The 17,995-nt window shown below is 44.3% G+C and overlaps 1 protein-coding gene across 1 annotated transcript in view; it reads right to left on the bottom strand.

Moving 5' to 3' along the window:
• SLC45A2 (solute carrier family 45 member 2) overlaps positions 1 to 17,995 on the bottom strand; it is a 109,423-nt gene that overhangs the window by 78,521 nt on the left and 12,907 nt on the right. Inside the window, exons 2-3 of the mRNA XM_069745980.1 lie at positions 5,906 to 6,088; positions 3,456 to 3,775 (exon numbers count right to left, since the gene is read on the bottom strand). Coding sequence (XP_069602081.1) covers positions 3,456 to 3,775; positions 5,906 to 6,088 — 503 coding nt within the window. The remainder of the gene's footprint in view (positions 1 to 3,455; positions 3,776 to 5,905; positions 6,089 to 17,995) is intronic.

Here is a 17,995-nt window from a genome sequence, read left to right as displayed (position 1 = left end):
CCTCCTACATTGGTAAGGGGCTACTTCTATAGACTGAACGGATGATCCTTCTCGTATGTGACTTCTTCTCGAGCCCCCCATTCTCAATCTCAGAGGAGCTCCCAGCCATCACACATGTATGCCTTCTCTCATTTTCTTTCTTCTACAAACATTTTGAGCTGAGTGAAGAGATTCACATGACCTTAGTCAGGTGCCCACTCTAAGGCCTCCAACCTACTAACATCCCAAGCGCCATTTCCGATTAGTAGGCCCGGCCTGACATCACGTGTGTGTGCGCCTACTTGTCACAAGAAGTGTCAGGGATACCAGTGAAGCGATGGCCGGGGGACCACCACGGTGCAGGAAGACTACCGTACGCAAGATGAGGTGCAAACAACAAAGGGTAAATTTATTGGAAGGCAAGGAATGAAGTGGATGTGGAAGATGCAAATAGGGGTATGCAATGGCAAAAGATAATTTACAAGAGTTATATTCTTTAGCTTGTCCGTCAAATAGCACGGTGCTCCAACTGTTACAGATTCAATATACGCCACACAAGCAAATGCAAACAATAAACAAATAATGATGCTACTCTACGTATAGCCTCCCTGGCCTTTACTAAGCAGGCCACACGGCTCCCGTATACTGACTACTGAAGCCTACACTAGGCCATAACATAAGCACAAAACAGGGACAAACTCACGGTGATGTTGGGGACTCAGATCCAGTCCCAGGAGGCCCTCTACAGTCTAGTACTGTGGTGCGCACTGCATTCTGCCAGCTCCGTGAAACGTGGTCTTCTCCTTGCTTCCGGGTCCTGGAGATGCTTCAGGAAACTGTAAATCCCTTTCTCGGTGTCATCGTGGTTTCTCAAACTCACACAGCACAGCCACTCTCGCTGCACCCGGAAAAGTCTGTCAAATTTCACAAGTCCACTCTGTTACAGGCTGTGGGTCCTCTCTTGCAGCAAAATAGCACAAAGTTCTCTCTGCAGCAGCTCCAGCTCACACACCTGTTCAGGCTCCACCCCCACCCTCTGCTCAGTCCATTCACACTGTCTATTGCAGGGGAGAAGCAGAAAATTCCATCACGCCAGACAAGGGGGGTGCAGTCTCTTAAAGTGACAGCGTGTTCCTTACTGTCAATAACAGCACCACCCTCTTACACCAGCATGTGGGACGAGATTTCCAGGGCTCCCAACTACTTGGACTACTGATGGGGTATGTGAACTTATTTGCTCATGTATAGTGCCACATGGTCCATAAATAGTGCCCCCTTCCTGAAGCATCTGTCCACCCCATCTACCCCGCGTTTCAGCCGTCACCACACATGGGATCTAATCGAATCATGTGCAGATGGATGTTAAATATAGTGATAGGCTTCAATTACACACCAGTGACCCGAGGCATTCACATTCTTCAGTTTTTGTGTTTTATTCTTTTTCATCACGTAAAATAGTCTGTTATTATACTGAAGGAGCAGACAATGGTGGTGATGGCACCTCTTGTCTATAAGGCGTAGACAGTGCGGTACTCATCAGATTGATTCACCCTACGTGTAATTACACAACGCTCCACAGACTTTTAGAGCCTTTATGGATGTTGATTGTTGAGAGTTTATTCCCATTGATTTTAATGGACGACATTATCCTCGAAGGACTCTTCATAAAGGAGCTTGGTATTCACGACACGCTCTGTCTTCCAGCGCTCGGCTCCAGGGATCCCTGTGCACCCGATAGATTCTGCAGCTCGCACCGAGCAGATATAGTCGCTTTACCTTTTCTCAACATATAAGAATACTCTGCAACACTTTCTATACAGTGAGTCAGAGAGGAAAAATGCCTTTCAATGGAGGATGACCTTTTTTTGTGTAATATTTAAGCAAGGTACCTACGGCTGACATATGCTTCTGTTTATTGTACAGAGCCATAAGACGCCGCTTTACGCTCTGTGTACAATTTTGGGAAGATTTCTATATGACTCTATATGACTTTATGTAGACATAAGTGCCAGTACATGGACAGGGGCGTACACAGAAGAGAGGGGGACACTTACCAAGATCAAGCTGAGCACTCCAATTAGGGTGGTGCAGCCATTTTTACCCGTGAGCACTTGGCGCAAGCAAAGTATTTTGCACCCCCTAAAACTCCCCGAGTCCCTTCCACTAGTCCAGTATTAAAACTTTTATTCCCCAAGAACATATTGTACTTTAAGAAAATCCTGATGTAGTTATTATAATTCACCTTTAACCCTCCAGATTGTTTTTTGTTTTTGTTAAAATCCGGCATAACATTTTAATAATACGTTCTAAGTTATTTTATTACTTTTTTTATTTAACCATTTTCTATCCCAATCTTAACCCTAGACCTAGCTTTAGCTCTTTAAGGCTAGAAAAAAAAATATAAAAAAATGATAATGTTAGCGTTCTTAGCACGTTTCCAACTCTCCTCTCACAAATCAGTGCACAGTTCAATGCCGTTGCTGTGTATGGAGAGTTTTCAGAGTGGTGCAGCCCATGACAAAGACAGCAACCAGGATGTCGAAGCTCACTTCAATGCACGGACAGCGTTGGTATCTTCCTGGCTGATGGCTTGGCACTCGCAGCTCCCGCGCTCTGCTCCACAAAGAAACGGTGCAATGGTGTCTTGGACCATTTGACAGTGGTGGGAGAAAGGGGGCAAAATTTTATGCCCCTATAGAATTTGGTACCCGAATCAAACCACCAGTAATTATGATGCATGGATGAAGGATATTTGGCACTTAAGGTAAAGGGAAGGAAAGATACTAGGTCCTCAGGCTTATTTCCATGACCCTTTGGAAAATTCTCTACCCTACTGTTTGCTATAAATCTAGTTCCTCTGAGGAAGAGAGTCCTTGCCGGCCAATAACCAGTAAACCTTGGCCTGCTCTCCGTAATCTGCCTCTGTGGCACATTTGCTCTTGGACAGAAGACGTCCCAAATTAGCAAAATGTTTCCTTAGTAGAGATGAGCGGACCGATCTGCGGAGGATCGACTGATTCGTGAGGATGTCTCTCCTCCTGATTGCTCTGCCTTAGTCTACAAAGCTCTTGGACATGGCGGACCTGGACGCCATCGTTAGGTCCTCATCTAAACAGGCAACTACGAGGTTTAACGGCCGGGATTGGAGTTCTGTCTGATCTCGGACATTGGAGTGGGGTGTTGGCTGACCCGCAGATGAGGTTATTGTGAGCTCTTCTCCTCGCACCAAAGTATAGCAGTTTCCTGTAATGACCCATTGTCCCTGATCAATTATTATGGCTTAGGGTGGGAGGAGCTTAAAGGACACCTGTCAGACGCTGTGTCAAGTGTCATGTGACCATATCAGAGCGTGTAACGGATTCTTTACTGTCATTTGCTCTTTTATGAGCACCATAGCCATAATAAGCCGTGCATGATTGACTGACGAGAACAATGGAGAACACTCAGCCCGAGGAAGGCCTATGTATAAATCGTACCTCCGAGTCGTCTTCTCCCTCGCCTTCCACAATAGATGGAGATCTTACTTTGGGCGCCTTCTTCTCGATGTTATTATTCTGGGCGGCGTCTATGGATCCGTACGCATTAAACGCCTCATATTTTAGAAGCATTTTGGTTTCGGAGGTCTCGTCTTTCAGCGGAGTCTCTGGGATGCTGCACAGATGTACGACGAGGAACAGGAGGAAGACCAGAGAGGAGAAGAAAAACATGACCTGAAATTCTGAACCCATCAACCTTCCGAGAAAAGTGGATCCCCAATCGATCGCTCCGGTGAGATAGCCCAACGCTCCTCCTAGTCCTGCAGGAGAATCAGAGAGAATATGTTCATCAGGTGGGAATAGAATACCTATAATCTATAAAATACCAACATAGTCCAGAGAGAACGCCATCACATTAGCCCTTGTCCATAAAAGTGGTGCCCAAAATCATCTGATCGCTGTGGATCGAGCTCTCGAGAACAACAGCTGTTCATTTTCCCTATAGCGGCCACTAGAGGAAAATATGTGGTATTACATGTAACCATTCAACTGAATGGCCCTCTGTGTAGCATATAGGAGGACCGGGTCCACCAGCATGGTGGGCATTGCTTATTTTTGGGGTCTCGGGTGGGAAACTAGCCTCATTGTAAATTTTAAAAAAAAGAGAGCGCTCCAAAGTGATCAGACTCACTCCAAGACGCCGCCATATAGATATTAGCCTGCCGATAGAAGTAATGGGGTTTGACTATAGGGTCAGACTACGCCGTGTTCGATTGTAGTCTGCAACCACGGAAATACATTGGTCTGCATAGGAGCTGTAAACACAAAACGGTAGATTTTTGTCTTCAAGCTTTTTGCAAAGTTCATTCATTTCCTATCTTTGATGCAATGAAGAGATAAAAACGAGGACTGTAAAAGGGGACAGAAGCTTTAATTTCCTTTACAATGTACAATGTGGGTGGATGGAATTAATTGTCGGCAAGGATGTCTCAATCTAAGGCTTTAAAAGAAAAACAGAAAATGTTTCCAAGGAAATTTTAAGCAGGATTTAATAACAGTATTCATCTATACTTTTCATCACGGTCTGATAGAGTAGCGTGAAGCGGCTTCTATGAAATTATACATTATGAAGATGCTCAGGAGAGCTGGGGGGGGAGGAGGAAAATACTGAAATAAAGTGGTAAAAAGAAAAAATAACCAACTGCATCACATGTAATTAAAAGCAAAAGTCCAACTGGGGAAAAGGCTGCATTCATTGCAGAAAATAGAACATGAAAAATCATGAAAAAAATTACAGCCGTCACCACTAGAGGGAGCCCAAATTATACTGTTCACACATAGTATAAAACAATGAGCGCCCTCTAGTGGTGGCAACAGACGTGTAGAATTTGCTCAATTGCCACGTTGTCTATGTAGAGAATTTGGAAATTTGTATCAGAAAAATGGAATTCCTGCCCCGTTTCAAATATACGATGAAAGTAAACACTACAGAGTCTTAGACCCAAGAAAAACATGGTGTTAAAAAGCAGACATTTAATTTAAATTTTGTGCAAATTAGGCATCATTTTTAAGAACAACATGTGACTCTTCACACTAAAAAGTCTGAAAGTTAAAAAATAAAAATAAAGAACATTTTTTTATTTTATGTAAAATTCATGAACCCATGGGCAATTTTGAAGAATCTGCCGCAAAAAAAAAAAAACCATCAATGAATACACAGGCAAAAACATAAAAACCCACAAAAGTATGAATAAGGATCTATTTTTTTTTTTTCCAAAATCTTCCAAATTTTAGAGCCGAATATATTTTGAAAAAGGTCAAAACTTTTTCTGCTGTATTGACATAGGTTTTACCTGCTGCCACCACCAGGGGGAGCTCTGGCGCTAAATGTATACTGTTTATACACTGAACCCAGTGATAAGGCTGTATGCAGTGAGCTCCCCCTGGTGGTGACAGCAGGTAACCGCCTTATGATATTTTAGAATCTACTTCTATGCAGCAGATTTGGAGGCTTGTACCAGAATAAAGACCAATCTGACCGCTATAAAGAAATATTAGAGAATAAATCAAACACAGAACTTGGCTGCAATATGATTATTTTTAAAAATATTGTTATTCTAAAATAGTCGCCTAAACATACAGCGGACTCCCTGCTGCGACTTGTCAGGTAAAGAAAAAAAAAAAAAAAAAAAAAATTTAAAAAAAATTCTCGGAGGATATTAGATTGGACGTGTGACATTGGCCATTTCGGAAGGATTTATTTTATCCTCTTCGCTTCTTTGTTTTGACCTTGTGGTCGGTCCCCGGTGGTCTTGGTGCACAGATAGCAGTTCTAGTGCCGAGATTGGGAAGCTGCGGGACTACAATCACCGGTTGGTGACGTGCGCCCGGTCTCATTACCTTGCTCTAAATATGGCTTGGAATGAGCAGAGACCGGTACCAGCTCTTACCAGTGAGCAGCGCGTGGTAGTGCAGACCGCGCTCCTTGTCCTGGTGCGAGCACACATCAAACAGGTAGGCCTTTATGGGTCCATCAATGAAGTCTGCCGCAAAGTCAAAGGCCACAACCCCGAGCATGGTGATGACGATGGCCCATGTCTTCTTCTCCGAGCTACTGCTGTTCGTAAATATAGCTGCAATAGAAAAAAAAAATGACTGTTACACTGTGACGCACCAGCCTGTGATCCAGATTTAGGAGAGCCAACTATGTTATGTATTGTATCTGATGACACAATGAGCGGAGATATCTCCCCGGGGGTCACCTACAGCCAGAAGGTAAAATCATATGATGTGCTGGGATATGACAGCAACACCCGGCTCCACATCCCCGGCCGGTCACAACTATTGATGCCAGGTTGCTGAACCGTGCACATTCTTTATTTGTTTTAAGTATGGAGGCAAAAGTAAACATAATGGAGTGTCAGGTACTACAACCCCTACTGGAAGTCATCGCTCACAATGGTGATACAGAGGGAGGAAAGAACAGTGTAATGTACATCTCTGTTCAGAAGAAGACAAAGGAAAGGAAGGCCGAAGGGGAAAGGAAGGCGGAAGGGGAAAGGAAGGCCGAAGGGGAAAGGAAGGCGGAAGGGGAAAGGAAGGCCGAAGGGGAAAGGAAGGCCGAAGGGGAAAGGAAGGCCAAAGGGGAAAGGAAGGCTGAAGGGACAAGGCAGGCGGAAGGGGAAAGGAAGGCCGAAGGGGAAAGGAAGGCGGAAGGGGAAAGGAAGGCCGAAGGGGAAAGGAAGGCGGAAGGGGAAAGGAAGGCCGAAGGGGAAAGGAAGGCCGAAGGGGAAAGGAAGGCTGAAGGGACAAGGCAGGCCGAAGGGGAAAGGAAGGCCGAAGGGGAAAGGCAGGCCGAAGGGGAAAGGCAGGCCGAAGGGACAAGGCAGGCCGAAGGGACAAGGCAGGCCGAAGGGACAAGGCAGGCCGAAGGGACAAGGCAGGCCGAAGGGAAAAGGAAAGCCGAAGGGGAAAAGAAGGCCGAAGGGACAAGGCAGGCCGAAGGGACAAGGCAGGCCGAAGGGACAAGGCAGGCCGAAGGGAAAAGGAAAGCCGAAGGGGAAAAGGAAGGCCGAAGGGGAAAAGGAAGGCCGAAGGGGAAAGGAAGGCCGAAGGGGAAAGGAAGGCCGAAGGGGAAAGGAAGGCCGAAGGGGAAAGGCAGGCCGAAGGGACAAGGCAGGCCGAAGGGACAAGGCAGGCCGAAGGGACAAGGCAGGCCGAAGGGACAAGGCAGGCCGAAGGGACAAGGACGGCGGAAGGGAAAAGGAAGGCAGAAGGGAAAAGGAAGAGGAAAGGAAGGCGAAAGGGAAGGCAGGCGGAAGAGAAAAGGCAGGCGGAAGGGAAAAGGCAGGCGGAAGGGAAAAGGCAGGCGGAAGAGAAAAGGCAGGCCGAAGGGACAAGGCAGGCCGAAGGGACAAGGCAGGCCGAAGGAAAAAGGAAAGCCGAAGGGGAAAAGGAAGGCCGAAGGGGAAAAGGAAGGCCGAAGGGGAAAAGGAAGGCCGAAGGGGAAAAGGAAGGCCGAAGGGGAAAAGGAAGGCCGAAGGGGAAAGGAAGGCCGAAGGGGAAAGGAAGGCCGAAGGGGAAAGGAAAGCCGAAGGGAAAGGCAGGCCGAAGGGACAAGGCAGGCCGAAGGGACAAGGCAGGCCGAAGGGACAAGGCAGGCCAAAGGGACAAGGACGGCGGAAGGGAAAAGGAAGGCAGAAGGGAAAAGGAAGAGGAAAGGAAGGCGAAAGGGAAGGCAGGCGGAAGAGAAAAGGCAGGCGGAAGAGAAAAGGCAGGCGGAAGAGAAAAGGCAGGCGGAAGAGAAAAGGCAGGCGGAAGAGAAAAGGCAGGCGGAAGGGAAAAGGCAGGCGGAAGGGAAAAGGCAGGCGGAAGGGAAAAGGCAGGCGGAAGAGAAAAGGCAGGCGGAAGAGAAAAGGCAGGCGGAAGAGAAAAGGCAGGCGGAAGAGAAAAGGCAGGCGGAAGAGAAAAGGCAGGCGGAAGAGAAAAGGCAGGCGGAAGAGAAAAGGCAGGCGAAGGGGAAAGGAATGCGGAAGGGGAAAGGAAGGCGTAAGGGAAAAGGAAGGCAGAAAGGGAAAGGAAGGCAGAAAGGGAAAGGAAGGCAGAAGGGGAAAGGAAGGCAGAAGGGGAAAGGAAGGCGGAAGAGAAAAGTAAGGTAGAAGGGAAAAGGAAGGGGAAAGGAAGGCAGAAGGGGAATGGAAGGCAGAAGAGAAAGCAGAGAAGAGAATGGAAGAAAACAGGAATCGAAGAAAAAGAAAGAGGAATGAGAAAGGAAGAAAGGAAGGAAGAAAGAGAAAAGATGACGGAAGACAGAAAGAAAAGAAAAAGAATTGGCACAGTGAAAGAGGTTTGTTTTGCATAGGAGAAATATTTTTTTACTAATTGAAGAAATGGAATAAAAAAGAATCATTGGATAGAATTTTTTTAATTGGGTTAATACCAGAAATATGTACTTTACAGTAGAAGTTTTTCAAGCCTTATTTGCACACAAAAAAAAGTTGTGACTTTTCACTTTTTTATGGTTTGTCATTTTTAAAAAGTGATGAAAAAGTGATTGGGGTTTAGTGACACGGGAGCGGCCTCTTTATGACAGATTAAGCATAATTTACCCAAGTAATGGCAGACATTATGTAGCAAATCCAGAATTTATCAAGGCAGGCACAGATTTGATTTTTTGGAGCACAGCTAGGCAAAGATGTGACCAATTTATGTCTCAGTAAATTCTTCTGTTGACTGATATTGCTCTGAAATCTTAAAATAAAACCAGACGTTCCTATTAATTACAGACACAATTTCAGGTTTATCCAAAATGAAAAAGCACAAAATCCTCCAGTTTGGTGAAATCCCTCCTCATTGTCAGTGCAGGATGGCAGGCTCAGCTGGATCTATGTGCACAGCACCAGGGGTTAATCTTCTTGGAGCTGCAGATATCACATTTTGGAATTTTAATGCTTCATTTGTACTGAAATTAGTTTTAAATGAAAATGTCCTTTTTTTGGTATGCTACCTCTATCAACTGTAAAGAAGAAAAATTATTTCCCAGAGCTTCATCTCTTGCAGTCACAGCAGATCGTAAATTCTCAGAACAGATAATGCCAGCTAATGCCAATTAATGTGGCTGCCAACATAAACGGAAATCTCGACCATCTTTTCCACAGGTTGTTTCTAGTATGACAGCTCAGCCTCATGCCAGTAAGTGGGGTGATGTTTCAGAAACATCAATCAGTAAGTTTGCTGGGATTTCCAAATTCTGAGCGTATTAGTGTCCTCCCTCCCCTAGCACAGCAGACAGTCACAGCACAATGTCAACTATCAACTAACTAACTAGAGTAGTAATCCGGGGTGCCGGTCCTCAGCACATTCTTCTGCAGGAGCTGTATCTGGTATTACGACCCAGCCTCAATAAATAAAATACTGCAATATCAGACAGTCATAGAAAAGGGATTTTTCTCTACTGTAACCTAATCCCAGATCTGTCACCAGATTTCACAATATAAACTGGATACCTTTTAACTCGATCTTTTAGGCCTAATGAGGCTGTTGTATTTACATTGAAAATCCATGTCTCAATGGCTATAATGATTAATGAAAGTTTAACTCAATCCCCACCCACTGTTCACGATTAACAGCTCCTCAGTGTCTCCCTTCTCTGCTGATTCTTTGCCTGCTAAGCACGACTGAAAGCTCCTCAGTGTCTCCCTTCCCTGCTGATTCTTTGCCTGCTAAGCACGACTGAAAGCTCCTCAGTGTCTCCCCTCCCTGCTGATTCTCTGCCTGCTAAGCACAATTGACAGCTCCTCAATGTCTCTCCTCCCTGCTGACTCTCCTCCCACCAACCACAACTGACAGCTCCCCAGTGTCCCTTCTTCCTAGTGCTGCGGAGATCTCGCTGTTCAGTACGAGCAGCAGATATCAATCATGGTGGCTGGAATACACTTTGGCTCATAAAATTGGTTGAAATCATAAAATGCACATCTTAATCTTAGGATTATATATCCATTCTGATATTGATTTTCAAAGTAAATACACCAGGTTTATGAGGTCTAACAGATCTATGTTAACATGTGTGCATATTGTATTATGAAACTTGGTGACATGTCTGCTTTCATAGTGTATCCAGCAGGCGTGCCCCCGGGGTCGCGCGGCGTGCACGTGTTGAGGCGGTATTCCAGTCTGAAGAAATGAGCTTTTTGAGCGCGCTAAAAACTGTGTGGATTGGTGATTAATCGAATTATCCTGGGTAGTGCATTCCAGAGAATTGGCGCAGCATGTGAGAAGTCTTGGAGATGGGAGTGAGAGGTTATTTAGGATGTTAACCTTAGGTTATTAGCAGAACAGAGGGCACGGGTAGGGTGGTAGACAGATGAGGTAGGATAAAATCAGCTGTCATTTGCCAGAAAAGATGCAGGCTAAGCTCCGGACCCCACAACAAAGGGCGAGACACCACATATGACGCATATATATGTCATATGTCATGAATGGTTGAAAAAACAGGCCGTGGAAGTCCAGATAGGTAGAGAATCTGAAGCCATAATGAAATCCCTTCCCCAAAATGCCACCGCTTTGCTGTCCAGGTATCTATTAAAATATGGCTTCATCTGCTTTTATCTGCAGTTTCTCCAGATATTCCCTTTCCTTTTTTAAAACACTTGGGAGTAGCTATTGGATCACCTAAAACTGGTGCTTAAACTTGCACAATGCCCCAAAATTGCACTCTCTTTTTAAAACGGCAGCAAAGTTCATTCCAGGTACCCACCCTAGATTCCCCAAAATTGGCAGAACCTCAAGTGGACTTGGGAAAGTACTGAGAAGCAGACCAGGGTGCCGTCATCAACCAGAACCACATGTTAATAATATCTTTATGATTCCATTGGAAACTAGGCTGGACTGACGTTCACTGCAGAAACTTTTCATCGTACCAAAGCCAACCAACAACCCCATAAAAATAGGTTGCCGCACATCTGTCAGCAAAGAAATACAAAAGTTATACCACTCAGAGTAAAGAGATGCAAAAACAATGTTTTCCCTAACATATTTTTTATTGTGTAAAAGCACCAAAAGATAAAAATATATTATATATATATATATATATATATATATATATATATATATATATATATATATATATATATATATATACATACACACATAAATAACCTGTGGCCCTCTCTGGGAGGTGGAGCCGCATATTCATTTCTGTAATGAGCCGGTACCATGTGACCGCTCAATACAGGAAGAAGATGCAGCGCTGGAAGAAGCAGGGACTGCAGGGACCGCGCCAGGAGCAGGTAAGTATAGCTAGATAACCCCCGCTCCCCCTCACCTGCCGACCCCCGGGTATGACTCGAGTATAAGCCGAGAGGGGGACTTTCAGCCCAAAAAAATGGGCTGAAAATCTTGGCTTATACTCGAGTATATATAGGTATTTTATGATATATAGTATCACAGTAATCGTACTGACCCGAAGAATAATGCCTTATCACTTTACACATATGGTGAATGGTGTATAAAAAAAAACAAATTCTCGAATTGCTGGTTTTTGTTAATTCTGCCTCCCAAAAATTTACATAAAAAGATCAAAAAATGTCATGTGGCCAAAAATGGTACCAATAAAAACGTCAACTTGTCCTGCAAAAAAGAAGCCTTCACATGACTCTGCCGGCATTAATATAAAAAAATTATAGCTCTCAATATATGGAGATGTAAAAACTTTATTTTACAAAAAAAAAGCATTTTTTTTTGTGTGTAACAGCAGCCAAACATAAAAAAAGATATAAATCTGGGATCACTGTAATCACACTGACCCGAAGAATTAAGTAATCTAATCACTTACACCGCACAAGGAGTGGCATAAGAATAAATAAAACCAAATTCTTCACCTGCTGTTGATTTGTTCATTCTGCCTCCCAGAGATCGCAGTAAGGCTTGGCGCATATTTATCCTGTGCTCTATACTGAGCGCTTACACCAAAGTTTTTGTGTAAATCTCTGAAATACGTGATTCCGACAGAATCCCCAGTGAGAGATCCCTTGGGGTTTCATCTGAATCACGTTATTTGAAGATTTAAATGGAAACCCCGATGAAAGCGCTCAGCGTAGAGCACAGGATAAATGTGATCTCAATTGTTATGTAAAATGTCCCAATAAAAGCTTCAACTCAATTCACAAAAAAAGCAAGCCCCATTCAGGTCCATCATCTGTTAAAGAAAATATAGGGGGCTTCCACATTACTGGTAGTACAAAGGCTCTGGAAAAGCGCTATGGTTCCTCACTGCCAAAAGGAAACCAGTGAATTCTGCGCTTCCATATTCAAGTGCCCCCTTCTTTCTGCGCTCCACAGTGTGCATAAACCACATTTAGCGTCCACATGTTTGCCATTTATATAGCCTACTTAATTTATGGGTGCATGTGTCAATAATGTATGGGCATAATGTATGGGCACTACAATGTATTGGGCACTACACTGGCAGATTAGCAATTCTCTCTGAGCAACATCCACTGCGGCTTGTTTCTGGACTAATGATGATCAAACATGCTCGGATAATGCGTTATCCCAGCATGCCTGGGTGTTATCGGGGTATCTTGGGCGTGCTCAGATAATATGTTTGAGTCTCTGTGGCTGCATGTTTTGTGGCTGTTAGGCAATCCCTGCATGTGTTGTGACTGTCTAACAAACAAACCGCAAAACATAAAATGTATCATCCGGGCAAGTCCAAGATACTCTGATAACATCCGAGCATGCTCAGATAACACGTTATCTGAACACATTTGCTCATGACGAGTAAACATCCATGGAGTCAAAATCATCATTAAACCTGTAGATAAACTATTCTACGATATTCTGTTTTCCAAGAATCAAATAGCGCTCCGTCTCTCCCAAGTCTCGCCATGTGAATAAGTAGTACTGTACAGCCAATATGGTGGATATTTCCATTTTCAACAAAAGTGTCAATGGTATAAAACTCCGTGAGGCACATGTGGTATCAATATAATCACTGCACCCCTAGATGAATTCATTGAGAGGTGTAATTTGTAAAATGGGGTCAAATATGGGGGGGTTCTGCTGTTCTGACACCTCAGGGGCTCTACTAATGTGACATGGCACCCTCAAACCATTCCAAGAAAAATCTGAACTCCAAAATGGTGCTCCGTTCCTTCTGACCTTTGCACTGTGCTTCAAAAGTAGTTTTTGACCACATATGGGGTATTGGCGTACTCAGTAGAAATTACTTAAATTGTACCATTCATTTTCTTAAATTATGCCTTTTGAAAATTAAAGGCTTGGGACCAAAACAACATTTTAGTGGAAAAAATGGTCATTTTTCATTTACACCGGCTAATATTTCACAATTCGGTGAATTGCCTGAAAATATAAAAATGCTCACTACATAGCCAGAAGAATTCCTCTAGAGGTGTAGAAAAATATTTAGAATTGAGAGTCCTCAGTGGTTGATACCTTTTAATGGCTAACTGAAAAGATGGTAACAAACTGCAAGCTTTCGAGGCTACTCAGGTCTCTTCATCAGGTAAAGACTAATTCAAATTCTGAAGAATCACATTTATACACAACACAGCACAGAGAGAAAGAAGGCAATAGATAAGACAAGTGACGGGATAGACATACAGTAGATAATGGAACAGTTCATAAATAAGGAAGTCTTAATGTGTTATGGTCCCCTGCATGGGTCTGGTACTATGTTGTGATGACCCCAGAAGGTCTGAAGAGCAAATTCCTTAATTGATGTAAAAAGACATAAATCCATGCAAAACATTCATTCCTGCACTGAGTGTGTCAAAGGTCCTCATGAGTTTATACTCTAAAGGTGTAGTTTCAAAAAATGGAGTCAATTGTAGGGGTTTCCGCTGTTTTGGTACGTCAATGGCTCTTCAAATGTGACATGGCATCTGCTATTGATTCCAGACCATTTTTGGGTTCCAAAAGTCAAATGATGCTCCTGCTGTGCGCCCAAACAGTAGTTTTCCACCACATATGGGTTATCGGTGTACTTAGGACAAATTGCATGGTTAATTTGGGGCTAAATCAACATTTTTGTGGAAAAAAGTTACATTTTAATTTTTTCATTCCACATTGCTTTAATTCCTGTGACACATCTGAGGGGTTAATACTTATTAAATGTGGTTTTGAGCACTTTGAGGGGTGCAGTTTTTAGAATGGTGTCATTTTTGTGTATTTTACAGGGTCATATAGGCCCCTCAAAGTCACTTCAAATGTGATGTGGTCCCTAAAAATTGGTTTTGTAAATTGTTAGAAAATTGAGAAATTGCTGATCAACTTTTAGCCCTTCTAACTTCCTAATATTTCTTTTCTATGTTTAAAAAAAGTATGCAGATATAAAAGTTGACATGTGGGAAATGTTATTTATTAACTATTTCGTGTGTTACAACTGATTTAAGGGCATAAAAATTAAATTTTGAAGTTTTCAAAATTTTCACCAAATTTCAAATATTTTCACAAATAAATGCAAGTTATTTTGAACAAATTTTACCACTGTCATGAAGTACAATATGTCACAAACAAAAATCTCAAAATCATGGGGATCCTTTGAAGTGTTCAAGAATTATTACCTCAAAGTGACAGTGGTCAGAATTGGCCCGGTCATGAAGGTGAAAACTGGTTTGGGGTGGTCAGGTGGTTAAAGTTATTGTATACCTGACTAAAATTGTGCACCAGGCTCTGACACATGCTGCCTGCGTTTGGGCAGTAGAAGTCAGTTGCTAAATATTTTCAGAACAATTGGATGCTTTTCAGAATTGAGATTTGCAGCTACCGGTAATTTATTCATTGAAAATCAATTTTGGGAGGAAAATTCATCAAAGATATCAAATTCAAAGCTCAAAAGATTCATTCAACTCCAGTGAAGTACAAATCATTTGCTGATTTACATCCAGCCAACTAACTACTGTAAAACCTCAACACTTTGGCATTTGTGCCAACAATCCTCTGCCCGGCATCCTGGGCACCAAAACCACTTACTAGCCCCGGCAATGGAGAACTCACACCGATTCTGGGTCGTTCAAACCTTTTTTGTTAATTTCTACATCTGAGTTCAATGACTTTTTTCACGGACCTGTTCAATTGAATGATTTGGATTTGATTTGCAAATCAAAACCAAAGAAAGGTCTCCGAAAAACAAAAATGTTATTTTTGCCATTGATTTTTTTCCTTCATACAGTCAATCCAAAAAAGAAAAATTGTCAAGTGCAAATACATTCTAATGAGTGCACAACCCGTGACCCCCAGGCCACATGCGGCCCTCACTACTCCTAGATGCAGCTGGGGCCGGCAGCTCCTCTACAGCTCAGCAACCAATCAGCATTTTCCGTCAATGCAAAGGAAAGCGCTCATTGGTTATTACAAACTCCTGTCAGTGGTAGAATCTCTGTGATGGGTGCTTACATTAACCAATGAGGCACTGGCTCATGTGGCATAACATCACATGAGCCCAGCAGCCAATAATAGTTAGCTTCACTTTGTATGAGTCTGACATCTGGGAGAAGAGCGTATGCTGTGCATATCTGATGTGTGCGCTGCCTGTGTCTGATACGTGAGCAGTGTGTGCGCTGCCTGTGTCTGATACATGAGCGGTGTGTGCGCTGCCTGTGTCTGATACGTGAGCTGTGTGTGCGCTGCCTGTGTCTGATACATGAGCGGTGTGTGCGCTGCCTGTGTCTGATACGTGAGCTGTGTGTGCGCTGCCTGTGTCTGATACATGAGCGGTGTGCGCGCTGCCTGTGTCTGATACGTGAGCAGTGTGTGCTGCCTGTGTCTGATACATGAGCGGTGTGTGCGCTGCCTGTGTCTGATACATGAGCGGTGTGTGATACGTGAGCAGTGTGCGTGCTGCCTGTGTCTTATACGTGAGCGGTATGTGTGCGCTGCCTGTGTCGTGTCTGATACGTGAGCAGTGTGTGCTGCCTGTGTCTGATACGTGAGCGGTGTGTCTGCTGCCTGTGTCTGATACGTGAGCGGTGTGTCTGCTGCCTGTGTCTGATACGTGAGCGGTGTGTCTGCTGCCTGTGTCTGATACGTGAGCGGTGTGTCTGCTGCCTGTGTCTGATACGTGAGCGGTGTGTCTGCTGCCTGTGTCTGATACGTGAGCGGTGTGTCTGCTGCCTGTGTCTGATACGTGAGCGGTGTGTGTGCTGCCTGTGTCTGATACGTGAGCGGTGTGTCTGCTGCCTGTGTCTGATACGTGAGCGGTGTGTCTGCTGCCTGTGTCTGATACGTGAGCGGTGTGTCTGCTGCCTGTGTCTGATACGTGAGCGGTGTGTCTGCTGCCTGTGTCTGATACATGAGCGGGGTGTGTGCTGCCTGTGTCGGATATGTGAGCGGTGTGTGCTGCCTGTGTCGGATATGTGAGCGGTGTGTGCTGCCTGTGTCTGATACGTGAGTGGTGTGGGTGCTGCCTGTGTCTGATACGTGAGCGGTGAGTGTGCTGCCTGTGTCGGATATGTGAGCGGTGTGTGCGCTGCCTGTGTCTGATACGTGAGCGGTGTGTCTGCTGCCTCTGTGATACGTGAGCGGTGTGTGTGCTGCCTATGTCTGATATGTATGTGGACGTCATGTATAATCAACAAATAAAGTAGAACTATGTAGCGTTATAGCATGCAAACATGAAATCTAAGAAATTTGATTTGCATTACTGCACTAGAAAATATGTAAAATTGGAAATACTTTAAAATTATCCATTTCTTGCTTACCGGGCAACCACGATAAGGCGATTCTTGTTGATGGGAATCTGCCTAATGTGAATCTTCTCTTAGGCAACAGTCTACATTTATATGAGAAGGTAGGATCCTGCTGTAACTCTGCAGCACTATAGCATGCAAACTTGTTGCTGGGAGAATCGCCTTATCGTGACTGCCGGGTACACATGAATTGGGCAATTTATGCAATAAGTATTCTCAATATTTCATATTTTGTAGTGCAGTAATGCAATTCAAATATCACATATTTCATGTTTACATGCTATAGCGTTATAGAGCGTTACTTTAATTATTGGTTATATATGGAGATGGCTACTGTAGCAGTAACTCCTGTTCACATCTGATTTCTGTTTGGAAGTGATGGTCAGTCTTTTAATATTTGTGTGCCGCCTGTGTCTGATATGTGAGCGGTGTGGTGAGGGGTGGAGCCGCATATTCATCACTGTAATAAGCGGCACCACCTGATCGCTCATACAGCAAGAGCTGCGATGCTGAGAGGAAGCATCAAGGGAGCTTGGTGAGTATTTTCTTTCCAGCGGGTGGGTGCACAGGGGGTGGGAGGGGGTTGGTTACAGGGAACTTTATTTACACCGCAAAAAAAAAAAATATTTTTCATTCCTTCGCACCAGCGAACGCTGCTGGAGATAAGAAATGAATGGGGCTTCAGCACCTCAAGCAGGGGACAGCGTTTACTGTAGCGCTGTCTCCTGCATGGCACACGGACTGCACACGGACAGCATCCGTGTGCGGTACGTGTTTTACACGGACCCATTGACTTTAATGGGTCCGTGTGATCCGTGCGCTCCCACGAACACTGACATGTCTCCGTGTTTTTCAAACGGACACACCGTCCGTGAAAACACGCTGACATGTGCAGAGACACATTGATTTTAATGTGTCTACGTGAGTCAGTCTCTCCGGTACGTGAGGAAACTGTCACCTCACGTACCGGAGCCACTGACGTGTGAAACTGGCCTTATAAAAAATGTGATGTGTTCGGGACCAATGAGCCTGAGAAGCCAGCACAGCTATATCTTCCTTCCTGAAGCTCTGCAGACCAACTGTGGTATCAGGTTTCACACAGCAGCTAGAGCCAGGAGACTATCTAGAGGGAGGGGGTTTCTTGAAAATCTGGTGAGAAGGCAGAAATGAAAGTAGAAGAGCTGCGATTGTCAGATCCATTGTTCCTGACAGAGGATTAACTGCCAAGAGCAAGCGACTCTACTCTGTCTTTCTCCTCCTGGACCTGTCCTCTGCCTTTGACACAGTGGACCATTCCATATTATTACAGATCCACTCATCCCTTGGCATCAC

The sequence above is a fragment of the Ranitomeya imitator genome, chromosome 1 (assembly GCF_032444005.1).
Source record: "Ranitomeya imitator isolate aRanImi1 chromosome 1, aRanImi1.pri, whole genome shotgun sequence".
Lineage (NCBI taxonomy): Eukaryota > Metazoa > Chordata > Amphibia > Anura > Dendrobatidae > Ranitomeya > Ranitomeya imitator.
This window is presented reverse-complemented; position numbering and strand designations above follow the sequence as displayed.